Raw genomic sequence first — 12,996 nt, 5'->3', positions numbered from 1 at the left:
CTGCACCCCGCTGCCCCTGCCCTCTGCGCCCCGGCACAGCCCCCGCTCTCTCCGGCCCCCCCAGAGTCAGAATCTTGTCTTCCCGTGTCACGTCCTCCTGCGGCGTCTGGCGCGCCTCCCTGGCTCGTGGGCACCCCCGACTGTGAGCTGGGCCAGATCGCCTTGTTTTTGCAGTGAGGGGAGCGCGCGCCGGTTGCTTACTGGGGGCGGGGGACGCGTTTATTTTCCGGGGCACCGTGGCTGGGAGCATGTTGGTAGCCGGCGGCAAGCGGAGGCGGGGGCTGCAGTTTCCTCCCCAAACACTAAAGTATTCTTAAATTCATTTCACCCGTCCCCCCCCCCCACCCCCGGTTCGTGACGTGAGTATAAAGGCTACTCTGGTCACTCAGGGTCGAGCACTAGGGAAGGTCTAGAAGGTGGAGGCCGGGCCCTGAGGCCCTGAGGCGCAGCCGCTTCCCTGAGAGAGGCGCGGAGCTGGGGTTGCATGTCTTTATTAAAGAAACAGTCAGGGCAGCACAATCAGCAGCAACACTTCAGGGGGGCGGGGAGGTGCGGGTCAGGGGTGTTCATTCCTGAGCCGAGGCCCAGGCGGTGCTGGACATGGCGAAGCAGAGGCAAGACTAACACCGGCCAGGAAACCTGTGCCTGGGAAGCGGGCAGAACCTTACAGATGGTTACTCCCGCCCGCGGGGCTGCAGCTTACAATGTAAAACTGATTTCCTCGGTTCGGCCCACAGTGGGGAGCCAGGCTGTCCAGTGAGCTAACTCGAAGAAGGGACACCCTTTTGAGAGCACAGCTCGCCATCGGTGCTTCTCATTTTCCAGAACGTATCAGCTCCTTTTGTTTTAGGTAACCTTAACCCCAATCTCTGAGGAAAAAGTGTATTACAAGGAGGAATAGGATCAAACAAGCAAATCTTCCTTATCACCTTAGCCTTCTAGAAATCCTGCCTCCTAGGAGATAATCTCAAAATCTACCTGGTTTTCATCAACCCTGGAAGAAATGCTTGTGTTCACTGCGTGTAGCAGCAAATTAGGAAGGCGATCTCTGAAGCTGATTAAAGTGAAGACCAGTCCTCCATTTCACACTACTGGCCTCCTCTCTGGTGCCCCCACGCCCATTCCTCCATTGCTTGAGCCCCTAGGTGGCTTGCGGGCCTTTGAGAGAACTGGGAAGATAGTTACATAAATAAATAAATAAATAAATAAATAATAAATAAATAAATACAACACGACTGGCAGGTTCATCAGCACCACCTCAACACAGAAGAGGGGAGAGCGAGGTTAAATGGGCAAAGGGTGGACAGGAGGGGTTTGGAGAGGAGATAATGAGGGCCAGGCGGCGGGAGAGAGAAGTCAGGGCATCAGAGCAAGTCCAGTTCAAAGGCATGGATGCTGGCGATGGGCGCTCTCCAGAAGTTGAAGGTGCTGTACTCGAGCAGGGCCTCGCCGTCCAGGTTTTTCTCCTCTGCTCCAGCTGCTTGCCCAGCCATTTTGCCAGCTTTGCCATCCTTGATCTTGTAGGTGGATGTATCCGACAGACCCAGGCCTTCCAGCTCTGACAGATCCAGTTCTGGAATGGGCATCCTCCAGAAAAGGAAGGAGCTGTACTGGCTGCTCACAGGGTCCCTCATAACTTCCTAGAAAGAAGCCACTTGTCAGTCTTCCTGCTATAGCAAGCTCCCTGGCCCTGGGCCTGTCCTTGCTTAGAAACTCACATCCCCATCTGCCTGTGTATATAGCCAATCCCAAGAGCCAGGAACCCTTTATAACCATTTTTTTTTTTATCATTTCCTAACTTCACCCCATTGGGGAATGACATTTTAACGCCTACTACATCAAGTCCATGGGTCTGGTTTTCCAGGCTTTCCAGAATCTGGCCCCGCTCTTAGCAGGACATTCTCTGCTAGTTATGCTACAGCTCAACCCTGTCCACTCTCAGCTTAAATGCTACCCACGTTCCAAGTCCCTAGAGGAATCCTTCCCCTGAATTCCAACTATATTTGCAAATATTTGACTTTTTTCTTTTTTTTTTCATTTTTTTATTTTATTGACTTTTTAAAGAGTTTTATGTATTTATGAATACAAAGGCTGGGTGAGAGGATTCCCTAGAGACAGAGTGAAGAGCAGAATGGACAGGTCCACTGAAATCCACTGCTGAGGGGAGCAGCGGGGAGACAGGAGAGGTCTGCTGCGCCCTGTGGGTAGCTCCCTGGCCGGGGATCGAACTCGTGCTGCAGTGGCTGCAGGTAGCTTCACAGTGCTGAGACTTAACCCCTCACGCCACCAGGGAGACCCAATATTTGACTTTTTCCTTTCTGTGGCTTAATAGGTAATGGTACCACTGAAAAGGACTTCCATGGCATTTCAGCTGTTTTCCTCCCTGCCTTCTAAAGTCTACAGTCTCTTCTTGGACAACTGACTTCCTTAAGCTTACTCAGCTCCATCTCCACTATTTCCTCCAGCATCTGCCCCCAATACCCTGTAGAGTTTTACCTGACTACATGAGTTTGGGGTTATAGATCACTGTTATGTCTCCTGTGTAAAGGGATAGTCTCGCCTTCGAAGGACAGAGAGTGTCACCAAGGGAAAAAACCAATCTTCTCTGTACGTTTGTCAAAAGTGTTGGGCTTTGCACACAAAAGACATTCCAGGCTGCTGATTAATTTTCCCTCACTGTTTAACACAATGAATACCTTGTCACTCTAACATATTAGCCCACAGACAAGCCTTAACAATCTGCTTTTCTTTCTCTAGACTACCTCTCCTGCAGAACAAAACCCCTGGTGCTAGAGAAGAATCTTCCTATGCTGAATGGAATCTCTTCTCTGATCCCAGTGTTAGAACGTATCTGATGAAAGCGAGAGCAAATGGATCGGAAATTTCAGGGAAGGAAAGGAAAGTCTAGGTTGGAAGGAGAAAGTCCTCTACAGAGTTAGCTAAGTTCCCATGCTTCAGGACTATTTCTGTTGCCTTTTTGGCTCATCCTACCCACATCCTGATCTATGACTGTTCTGCCTCCCTGCAAGCTCAAGCTGCTTTACTCGCCAAGAGAAGGGGCAAGAAGCATTTGTTGAAATGTTCCCAAAGGAGCAGAAAAAACATTCCACTGCCTCCTAAAATAGAGGCCCTGTCTCAGAGGCCTTCCTGCAATGTGCTCCACTAGTGCTCCCCAGGCCTTGAGACTCCTAAATAGTGGCCCAAAATAGCTCCTAAAATGGCACCATATAATGTGTTAGGCAAACCTGATAACCAGTACAGAGACTTTGTAACCCTGCATAATGTGAAAAATCTCTACTCAGGAGAAAAAAAAAAGTCTTAATCTAGAACACGGTTATGAGTGGGGGCTTTAGGAATGGTGAATGGGTAGGCTATTTTTAATGTTTAAAAAGAACTGAGTTGCTCTTTTTCTCCTCAGACTCATGCTCCAAAATAAGCTTTGGAACCTGAGCATTACTCAGCAGAGAAGCTGCTTAAGAGGGTGGTGTGGGAACTGGAACTGGGTGGGGGAGCGTGTTGGAAGGTGAAATCATCATCCTGTGATACTCTGCTCTGATCATCCCCATGTAATTTGCAGAGACGTGCACAGACGGGAGCTACAAGTAAAGGTTCTACCTATTAACCAGCTGCTCAGGGGACGTTCAGAAATCCCAAGAAGCAGATCTTAGGAGTCAGCCGTGTTACTGACTTGCCACAGGAATTTTTTTTACGATAACATTACAGTTATGTGCCTCCCAAACTGTTTTTTTTCTTTTTTAATGTCCCCCAACCCTTACCAGCACTCACCAGAGCAAACTTGGTATAATGCTGGGCACATAAAAGACTCTTTAAAAAACAGAAACCATGGTGGTTGGGGGGAAGCAGCAAAGAATTTTAAAACCAGAAAACACCTTCAAAATTATCTAGTGACTGATAAGACCTTCAGCCAGTTTGGACAGAATCCGGGCCTCCTACTCCCAGTCTGGTTCATTGGTACCAATATTCTCAAAACTTGCAGCAATTCTTAGTTCCTGAAGAACAGAATCAGTGGTTTAGGAGATGACTATTCTGGTGATCCTGACCTCACAGGTGAAAATGCCAAAGGCAGCAAGTGAGAACTGAGAGGGAAAGCTCTGATAGACCGACCTAAGTTCGGAGTATATTTAAAAATCATCCCTGGGTGTCTGGTAGGGCTCCTCTTGCAATTAAAAAAAAAAGAAAAAAAACTAAAGGAAATTTTATGAACTATTAAAGGGCCAAAAAACCTCCAGTTGTGCTACTCACTTGGAGACGTGTGCCGTTGCAGGAAGACGCTCATACTGGCATTTAAACTCAAGTAAAGGACACTGACTGGTCAGAAGACTGAAGCTAAAATACTCTTCACATTAGTAATGAAACTGCCAAATGTAATCAGGGTGGATGAACTCCCAAGCCCCCAAATTTTGCGAGAGGTCCCTTTCCGTTAGCTTGCTCTTCCCCTCCCCAGATGTCCGCCACCCACACCTCTTCTGTCTTCACATCTCCCGCTCGCTTGTCTGAAGGCTTGGACAATGCCTTCTAGCCACCCTGTGCTCAATAGCTCCTTCCCACTATCGCTCATTAAAATTACCTACATATAGTAGGCAGAGGTAATTTTTAAGTGTCACTCGTACACGGTCAGCAAATTTATAGTATGGAAGGACACATTCTCTTTGAGTCAAAAGGACACACCCAAATACCCTTTGTCCAGACCCTCCGTGGGCTGCAGGGCCTACCCAGCAAGGCCTTGCTGTGTCATGCCGCCACTGTGGGGAGGACAGGGGTGGTGGCGGCGGGTGACAAAAGCTCTCGCATCTCATCTGTGCCTCATTCTGGACTTGGGTTTTCCTATTAGCCATGTTCTCCCCCCCCCCCAGCTGCAGGTGAGTATTCCTTTTACAGAATCTGATTTCAATACGGGAGGAGGCAGTTCTCCAATACAGAGAACCCCTCCTTGTGTACCTCAAGATGCCTCTTTGGAGCAACGGTTGGAGATGGGGAGCAAGGGGCTGTTAAGGGAGAGGTCAGGATTCTCTCAATATCATCATACATGCACCCCCAAAGCTCCCTCCTATGAAGGCAAATTTGGGGTGAGGGTAGGGACATCAGTACAACGGTACTGGAAAAAAAATTGGAAATGTCGGGAAGTGGAGGCTCCAGCAATCCAGAAAGACAAAGCTTCCTCAAAAACCTGATAAAACAAATGATGCCTTGAAAAGACCGACAATTAGATGAAGATAATAAAGGACGCAGAACAGTGAATTACAGCCAAATGCGCTTGAAATGAAGAAATAAAAGCTGGGAAATGCTAACTTCCCGGAAATTGTCAGGAACCAGCGCTGTGCAGGGCCTGCGGCCGCGGGCCGAGGCTGGAGGCAGAGGTGGACAGCGGGGCCCCGGCCTCACCGCCCGCGGTTCCCCGCGCCGCGGCCCCCCCTCCCGCGCGGCCCCCAGCCTCGGCCTCCCTTGGGGTCTCCGCCCGGACCCGAGCGGCCGCGCTCCCCCCCGCCCTCGGCTCGGCTCACCTGTCGTCGGGGCTCGCCGGCGCCTTCCCAAGACGGTGGGGACCGGGGCTCCGGGCCTGCGCTCGCGGCGGCGGGGAGAGCCGAGTGGGCTTCGCGGCTTTGTCTGGCGCTGGCGCGGGCGGCTGCGCGGCTGCGGCTCCCCCTGCAGAGCCGCCCCTCCTGCGGGCGGGGGCGCGCCCGCCCCTCCCGCTCGGCCGCTCCCGGCGCGCGGCCCGGGCCGCTGGGGGAGCCGGGCGGCGGGCGGCGGGCGGCGGGCGGCTCGGTGCCCCTGGGCCGAAGCCGGGGGCGAAGCCTCCGGGTGGACGGCGCCCGCCCGGCCGCCCGCGCCGGGGCCGCGGGTCGCGGGTTCAGAAGCGGGTTCGGGCCCCGCGGGCGCCCTCCAGCCCCGCCCCGCCCCCCCAAGCGGGGACGCAGCGCTCCCCCTGGCGCGCGCGGAGGGGCGCCCGGAGCCCGGGGGGCGCTTCTGCGAGTGCCCGAGCTGGGCTGGGTCGGGGGGCTCTGGGGACGCCAGTCGGTTCGGCCCCTCAATACCTGACGCGCGGGGGCGGGGCGGGCGGGGCTGGGGGCGGCCTGCGCCGGGCGGGGGGCGGGGCTGGGGCGGCCTGCGCCGGGCGGGGGGCGGGGCTGGGGGCGGCCTGCGCCGGGCGGGGGCGGGGCGGGGCGGGGCGCCTGCGCCGGGCGGGGGAGCGGCGCGCCGGTGTCGTAACCGCGTCGCCGCCGCTTCCGCCCGCCCCGCCCGCCCCGCCCGCCCGGCGCCCGCGCGGCCGAGCAGCCGAGCCCACGCCGCCAGCGGAGCCCCAGCAGCCGCGCGGCGCCCCGATGCCCGCGGCGAGCAGGTGAGGGGCGCCGCCCCGGCCGCGGGGTCCCCGGCGGGCGCGCGGGATGCGGGGGGGAGCGGGCCCGGCAGACGCGCCGGCCTCGGCGCCGGGCCGGGGGAGCCGCGGGGCGCTGGGCCGGGACCCCGACCCCAGGGGTCCGAGAGGCGCCTGAGCGCCGCGGCCCCGCGCGGCCGGGCCGGGAGTGGGCCGGGGCGCGCTGGGGAGGGGCGCGGGCGGCGGGGCGCGCTGGGGAGGGGCGCCTGGGGCCTGGTTCGGCGGCCCCGGCGCCCGCCGGACCTCCCCGGAGGAGCGCGGGGGGTGCGGCGTCCTGCCCCTCCCCTCGCTGAGAAGCGGGGTCTCCCTGCCTCCTCCGAGCCCGGGGTCTGCAGAGGGACCAGCTGCCCCCGCCTCTCGCTCGCCGGGTCTTTCTCGGCCGCTGCCTGCGAGGGCTTGTCGGGCGGCGGGCAGGAGGCCCCGGGCTGGAGGCGGCGGGACCGGGAGAACCGGTTTGGGCCCGCACAGGGCCTGGGAACTGCCTCTGCACATCCTTCCTCCCCGACCTCTGCCGCGGCTTCCCTGGCGCCCCCAGGCCGGAGGCCGAGCCCCGGTGACCTTGGCGTCCTCCCCGCCCCAGCGCACCCTCCTGCTTGGGACTCGGCCGCGTCCGGGGCTGCCCGTGGGCAGGACAGGGCCGGGCCTGGAACCTGGGCGCCCCTGGGGCTCTCCGGCCCTTCCCCTTCTCTGTGGGCTTGAAGTGCTGGGCAGGGGACCCGGGTCTCTCCTCCTGGACTTGGAGGCCCTAGACTGTGTGTTTCCTCTGCTCTCCGCATGCCTGACCCGCTGGCCCCTGGATGTTTTAAAGGAGGGCCATCCAGCTGCTCTTACTTCCTTTTCTGTCCCCCCCCCATTTACCCTGCCTGTCTCCACGCGGACCCCACCCCCAAGTCTCTGAGACCCTTGTTTTGTGTCCCAGGGAATGGAATTTCCTGGTCCCTCCTCATCATCGCTCGTTTCATGCCAGTTCCCACTCACACTCCCTCCACCCAGTTCTGGCCAGTTCCCTGGAAAGGGAACAGAAATGTCCTTGTTCCCTTCACTGCCCCTTTCCCTCTCTCCCCCCCCCTTCCACCTCTGTCCACTCAGCTGTGCGCAGGGAGGGGACCACTGGGGGAAGAGTCGGCCTGACTGGTGGTGTTGGGGTTTTCCTCCGATTCTTCATTGTTTTCTCGACTCCCCCCCACCCCCCAGCCTTACCACTTGCCACCAGCACCGGCTTGACAACCCTGTGATGACAACCCTGTGACCGGCCGACTTCCCCACTGCCCGCAGCGCCCAGTCTGGACAGCGGGCTGCTTCTACCCCCTGCAGTGGCGGGAAGGGAAGGAAGAGACAGGCCCTGTCCCAGAGGCTGGGTCCGGGGTTGCTCCCGAGGCTGTTAAATCAACCTCTCGCTCCTGAGACCAGGTCGGGCCCAGGGTGCCCACGGGCTGGAGGGGAGGGCGACTCCTGTTTGGGCTAAGGTGTGAGAGGCGGAAGTGGCCGCGTGTCCTGCGGGAGGGTGGTTCAGGACGGCCCAGGTGTGTCCTGCCCTGGCCAGCAGTAACGAAAGCGGGAGGACGTTCCTCCGTGGACACTAATGCCACGGGAAAGTTCCTGCTGGCTGGCTGGCTGGTGAAGCTTGGGGTGGACGTGGGAGGGGAGGAAGGGAGGAGAGAACAGGTCGCAGCTTGAGGGGGGGGCGAGGCAGAGCCCCGGCACGACACAACATGTGAAGAGGGTGGGGAGGCTGGGAATAAATTCCTCATGGGCCAGAAGAGAGCTGGCCCAGGTGCCTCCGCCCCGCGCGGGCGAGCTGTGCACACTCACAGATACGGCCATGACACACATGTGCAAACAGGGCTGCTCACCAGGAACGCGGTGATGCAGACACAGGATGCGGGAGAGTGTGCAGCCTCCAGGAGCGACCTCAAGGCCAAGCCATAAAGCCTGTCGTTGGCTGGGCTGGCTGGGCTCGGCTGGGCTCCGCGTCGGCTCTCGGGGAGGGAGGGGAGGGGGTAACGGCAGCCGACAGGGAGAAGTTGCTCCTGCATTTCTTACTGGGGTTCAGCCTGCTGTGGTTGGTCATTAGGGCCTGGGGCGTCAGCACCTACCTTGGCCTTAAAATCTACTTGTTCAGGGTGAGATACGGCAAAAGGGAGGGACTAGGGTGGAGACCTTGTTTGTGAGAAGAAAAAAACCACCATTTCCTCCTCAAAGTCACTGAATGCCCCTCCCTTCAGCCCCAAACCCCGAGAGAAGAGAGGTGGCTGTCCATCTGCTCGTTTCGCCCCGGCCCCCTCCCATCCTCTACCCTCGGCTCCTGCCTTCCTCTGCCTGGGCCGGCAGCTGCTGCTCCTTCACCCCTTGGTCTCCTTTTGGTCCTTTCCCTTTCCCACCGGGAGGGTTTTGGGTTTGGGGAAAGTGTTGGGGTACAGGACTAGGTCCTCTGAGGGAGCATGAGAAGCCGGAGGTTCCTCAGGATGGGGGTTTCTCATTCACCTTCCTTCTCTCTCCACCTTGTTCTTGTCCAGGGTTCCAAGCCCACGGAGGACGTGACCAGCGCCCGCCGGCCCACCCTGCGCGCTGGCCCTGCTGGCCTCTCGGGCCGCGTCGCTGACCCTCACCGCTCACCTAAGGACTCTGAGGCCTGCATCTTTGCTAGACACGTCCCTCTGAGTGAACCCCGTGTCTTACACCTGAGGGGAGTGAGGAGTGGGCGGTCGAAGCACCACAGAAGAGCCCCGGGGGCCTCCGGCGAGGAGTGAAACTGGAACCCTCAGGGAACATGAGTGAATTTTGGCACAAACTGGGCTGCTGTGTGGTAGAGAAACCCCAGCCGGTGAGTGTCCCCAGCCCGCACCCCGACACCAGACCTCAGTTACCGTAAGTGACGCGGACACACCTCCTGGGGCTGCTGTCTAGAGGCACACGCTTGCCCGCTTCTGTCGGGAGAGTTTGTGGGTCTGAGCGAGTGTGTCTGTGGACTGAAAGGGACAGGGGACGGAAGAGGTGACCGACCCAGCTCTCCCTTCCGGTCCTGTCCTTCCTGAGCTGGGCAGGGGCTGTAGGTGGGGCCTGACACCTGTCAGCTTTCCCCATTGTTTTCTCATCAGCCAGGGGTCCCTCTGCCACGGCCTTTCCCTGTCCAGTGTCTGCTCTGTGGGCCGCCCCCCGCCCCGGCCTGCGTCCGCTCTGTTGAGCGTGCCCAGCCTGCTGTGCGAGCCCCGAGCCCCTTCCCCCGCCCCTCAGCTCAGTGCCTTTCGCGACTCCTTCCCTCCTCCGCTGTGCCTGGAGGGGCGGCCTCAGCTGATGCCCCCCGTCTTCTCCAAGCAGAAGAAGAAGAGGAGACGGATTGATCGAACCATGATTGGGGAACCAATGAATTTTGTCCACCTGACCCACATCGGCTCCGGGGAGATGGGGGCCGGAGATGGACTTGCCATGGTAACGAGGGCGTGGAGAGGGCTTGTGGCTTAGAGCTGTTCCCCTTTTTGAAAGGTCAAGTGGGGGGCACAACGGCCCATGCAATGGGGAAGCAGGACAGGGCTCTGGTCCCGCTCGGCAGGTCCGGTCTCTGGGCCTGCCCTGCCTCACCTTCCAGCCAGCAGGTTCTCCTGGGTCGGGAGATCACAATGACTTGGAAGTTACTGGGGGGCTTTCCCGCAGAGCCATAGTGCCCCCCTTTCGTTGATGAGGCATGGTCTCGGGGCCGTGCGTGGTACTGTGGTCGCAGGGCCGGGGCCGAGGCCGAAGTAGCCCAGCACTCTGCCCCCAGAGCGTCCGGTGTGGATCTGTGCCCTCGGAACCAGGCTGTGGGCCCGGAGGGCCGGAAGGAGCCCCCCACCGATTGCAAGAGTCAGATGCACTAGAGGCTCCTCAGGCCCGCTTGCACCTCCTGGGGCGGGTGGGCCTGAAGGGGGCGTTGCCCCTCCCGGAGAGCCTGGTGGGTTTTCACCTTTCCAGACTGGTGGTTTTGTCAGGGGGCTGGGGTCCATCTTCTCGGGGGACACGGGGCAAGCTCTGTGCGCGGCCCGCAGCGGGGTCTCACGCGCGCTTCCCCACAGACAGGCGCGGTGCAGGAGCAGATGCGGTCCAAGGGGAGCCGGGACAGGCCGTGGAGCAACCCTCGGGGCTTGTAGCTCGGACAGGAACGGTGGGTGATGGAGGCCCCAACCCTGCACCGGGTACGCCCCAGCGCCCTGCCTCCGCCTGCCTCTCTGCCTGGACGGGAGGGAGGACGGGACGGGAGAGCCGCGAGCGGGGGCTCCGGAGAGGCTGGGAGAAAGCGGGACAAGACCCGGAGGCGCACCCTGCCTTGGCGCGGCCCTCTCCCCGAGGCCTGGACGTTCCTTTGGAAGCTAATCTCCCTCCTTTTTTTCCTTTTGAATCCAGGTTCTGCTGTCTTGAAGCCTCTGCTCTGTCCAGCCCCAAAGAGATGCTGCCCCCACCCGCCCCACCCCCGCACCAGTGACCCGGGCCCCTGCCCCTCCCGCCTGATAGTGCCTCAGAGGCTGGGGGCTGGGCTCCCTCCGCTCCCTCTGGCCAGCGCCCCTCCTGGAGACGGGTCAAGGCAGCAGGACTGACCACGAGACTACTGGTTGGCCAGAGGAGCTGGCTGAACCCTGGACACGCTGGGATCTGAGATAGGAGCTGGCAGCGCTCCCGCTCCTGCATGACGGTCGTGGCGCCACCTGTTTCTACCCTCTTAACCTGGGCCTCCTGACGCGGGCGGGCGGGGAGGTTCCCAAAGCTGAGGCCGGCTCTGCCGAGATGCTCCCTCCCCCCCTGCCTTCCTCTCTCCTCCTGGAACGAAACAGACATCGAGCAGGGGCCGGGAGGGTCCTCTGCCTCGCCCGCTTTCTTGAAACCTCAGCCCTTAGAGCTCATAGCCCCTCAGCATTTCTGCCAGCGCCAGCCTCTTCCTCTACTGAGGCCTCTAGTCCAGTGTTTCTTAGCATTACTAGCTCCGTAACAGCTTTTTCTTTTTTTAAATTAATTAAACATTTAATTTAAGAAGAGTTCTCTTAATTACCCCAGCCTGCTGCTACCTCTGCCCTTAGCATCATCCCTGTTAGGACCTCATTTTTCCCCACTGAATAGGGGTCAAGAGGTGGACCTTCACCTGATGACATTCCACTTAAGTCTTGGAGACCTGGCCTGCCCTCTGTTACCCTCCCTGCTGGCCCAGGTGAGAGGAGGAACAAGGATCTGGGGAGAAACCCAGCGAAACTAGGAGCGATCTCAGCTGCGCTTCCTGGCCGCCGAGGAGGGGTGAGCAAGGCTGAAGGCTGTTGCCTGTGAGTTTAGGAATCTTGAGCCCCTCCCAGCACAGGCCAAGGACCTCCCTCCAGAGCAAGTTTTTCAGTGCCTTCCGCACCCCAGCTGGTCACTCTGCACACTGGCCTGTGCATTTTAGGGTGTTTGGTGGCTGCCCTGGTTCTGACAACCAAAAATGTCCCCAGATCTTGCCAAATATCACCCGGTCGAGAGCCTCTGCTCCAGGTCTCTTTCTCTTGATTCCGCCCCCACCCCACCCCACCCCACCCCACCCCGTCCTGTTACTCACGATGAACTCGGTCTCCTTACAGAGCAGGCCCGTTCCTCACTGCGCTTGCCTGGGTTCCTATCTCTGGCGGAGACAGGTGGTTCCCCCCCCATCTGGGCTTGTCTCTGGAGGAGGGGCCTTTGCCACACCGGGAGGTGTGATGGGGGATGTGTGGAGAGAAAAGCATTAGAGCTGGAGACACCCCAGCTTCTCCATGAATTTCAAACTCTTTCTGTGCCCTGCCCTACAACTAGACTCAAATAAGACTCAGGGAGTTTCATGTGAACAGGCCTTCTCCTCCAGCTGAAACACCTGCTCTCGGGGGCAAAGCAAGGCGGCGCAGGGGCTCGAGGCACTTTGGTTTCTCGCAGGTGTTTCTGGTCCTGGCCCCTCTTGCAGGGCGGTGCAGCTGCAGAGCAGGGCGATGAGCTCTCACCTGCTGAGAGGAGGGCCTCTCGTCAGCTCTGGGACAGGAAGCGTCCAGCGTGCGGGGAGTGGGGGTCGGGAACGAGACTGGGGCTCACTCTGCCGAGTCCACCGTCCAGCTGGCCCCACCTGCGGTGACTGGGGTTCTGTTTTCAGATCTCAGTGCGTTTCCTGCCATTCACTTGTCAGGGTCTGAGGTGGGTCCTAGAGGCGTGTGCCCGGTTTCCTCTCAGTTCCAGCCCTACAAGCTGCTCTGGTAGTAGCTCTGGGCTCGCAGGACAGGCCCCAGAGGAGCCCTTGCCTGTCTTCCAGCCGCCAGGAACGGCTCTCCCGTGCTCTTCGCGGTGCTCGCCCCTCCGCCGCCGCCCCTGCAGCGCGGTCCGGTGCCATGGGTGCCGCCCTCGCTGTGACACGAGTCGGGGGAGTGCGCTCGAGTCATAATTTATATTCAAAATTTGTTGGACTTTTAAATACTTTTTTCAAATAAAAGTTTAAGCGAAACAGTTGCACTGTGCTCACTGCAGGCGCGTGTCGGGGAGAGGGTGGAGGTGGCGGGTCAGGTGACTCCTAGAAAGTGACTCTGGGGTTTTTGTCAACACCGCCCTTCTGGGGGAGAAGGCCAGGGGGTGTGGAGGCAGGGGGGGCA

The 12,996-nt window shown here is 59.2% G+C and overlaps 2 protein-coding genes across 6 annotated transcripts; one reads left to right on the top strand and one right to left on the bottom strand.

Moving 5' to 3' along the window:
- Positions 1-357: 357 nt before the first annotated feature.
- On the bottom strand, positions 358-9,446 carry MLLT11 (MLLT11 transcription factor 7 cofactor). 3 transcript variants are annotated; one of them, XM_037499358.2, is made up of 2 exons: positions 9,262-9,446; positions 358-1,640 (listed from the first exon to the last, which is right to left on the bottom strand). In XM_037499358.2, exon 2 carries the CDS (start codon positions 1,632-1,634, stop codon positions 1,365-1,367), a length of 270 nt encoding a protein of 89 aa, XP_037355255.1. In that variant the 5' UTR covers positions 1,635-1,640; positions 9,262-9,446; the 3' UTR covers positions 358-1,364. The 3 variants fall into 3 exon arrangements, with proteins under 3 accessions (XP_037355255.1, XP_037355257.1, XP_037355256.1); XM_037499360.2 differs by having other exon boundaries at positions 9,282-9,446; XM_037499359.2 differs by lacking the exon at positions 9,262-9,446 and adding an exon at positions 5,523-5,605.
- Positions 6,325-12,869, top strand: CDC42SE1 (CDC42 small effector 1). Of its 3 annotated transcripts, XM_037499362.2 has the most exons (6): positions 6,325-6,358; positions 7,589-7,804; positions 8,911-9,218; positions 9,713-9,823; positions 10,444-10,532; positions 10,772-12,868. In XM_037499362.2, exons 3-5 carry the CDS (start codon positions 9,165-9,167, stop codon positions 10,516-10,518), a joined length of 240 nt encoding a protein of 79 aa, XP_037355259.1. In that variant the 5' UTR covers positions 6,325-6,358; positions 7,589-7,804; positions 8,911-9,164; the 3' UTR covers positions 10,519-10,532; positions 10,772-12,868. The 3 variants fall into 3 exon arrangements, with proteins under 3 accessions (XP_037355259.1, XP_054547126.1, XP_037355258.1); XM_054691151.1 differs by lacking the exon at positions 7,589-7,804 and having other exon boundaries at positions 6,344-6,358; XM_037499361.2 differs by lacking the exon at positions 6,325-6,358 and having other exon boundaries at positions 7,022-7,804; positions 10,444-10,563; positions 10,772-12,869.
- Positions 12,870-12,996: the final 127 nt, after the last annotated feature.

The sequence above is a fragment of the Talpa occidentalis genome, unplaced genomic scaffold (assembly GCF_014898055.3).
Source record: "Talpa occidentalis isolate TD23 unplaced genomic scaffold, MPIMG_talOcc4v2.1 talOcc4.9, whole genome shotgun sequence".
Lineage (NCBI taxonomy): Eukaryota > Metazoa > Chordata > Mammalia > Eulipotyphla > Talpidae > Talpa > Talpa occidentalis.
This window is presented reverse-complemented; position numbering and strand designations above follow the sequence as displayed.

Coding starts and splice junctions, on each gene's coding strand:
- MLLT11 (XM_037499358.2), bottom strand. CDS start 1,634: ATGAGGGACCCTGTGAGCAGCCAGTACAGCTCCTTCCTTTTCTGGAGG.
- CDC42SE1 (XM_037499361.2), top strand. CDS start 9,165: ATGAGTGAATTTTGGCACAAACTGGGCTGCTGTGTGGTAGAGAAACCC. Junction 9,219..9,712: donor TGGTAGAGAAACCCCAGCCG/GTGAGTGTCCCC, acceptor TTCTCCAAGCAG/AAGAAGAAGAGGAGACGGAT. Junction 9,824..10,443: donor CCGGAGATGGACTTGCCATG/GTAACGAGGGCG, acceptor GCTTCCCCACAG/ACAGGCGCGGTGCAGGAGCA.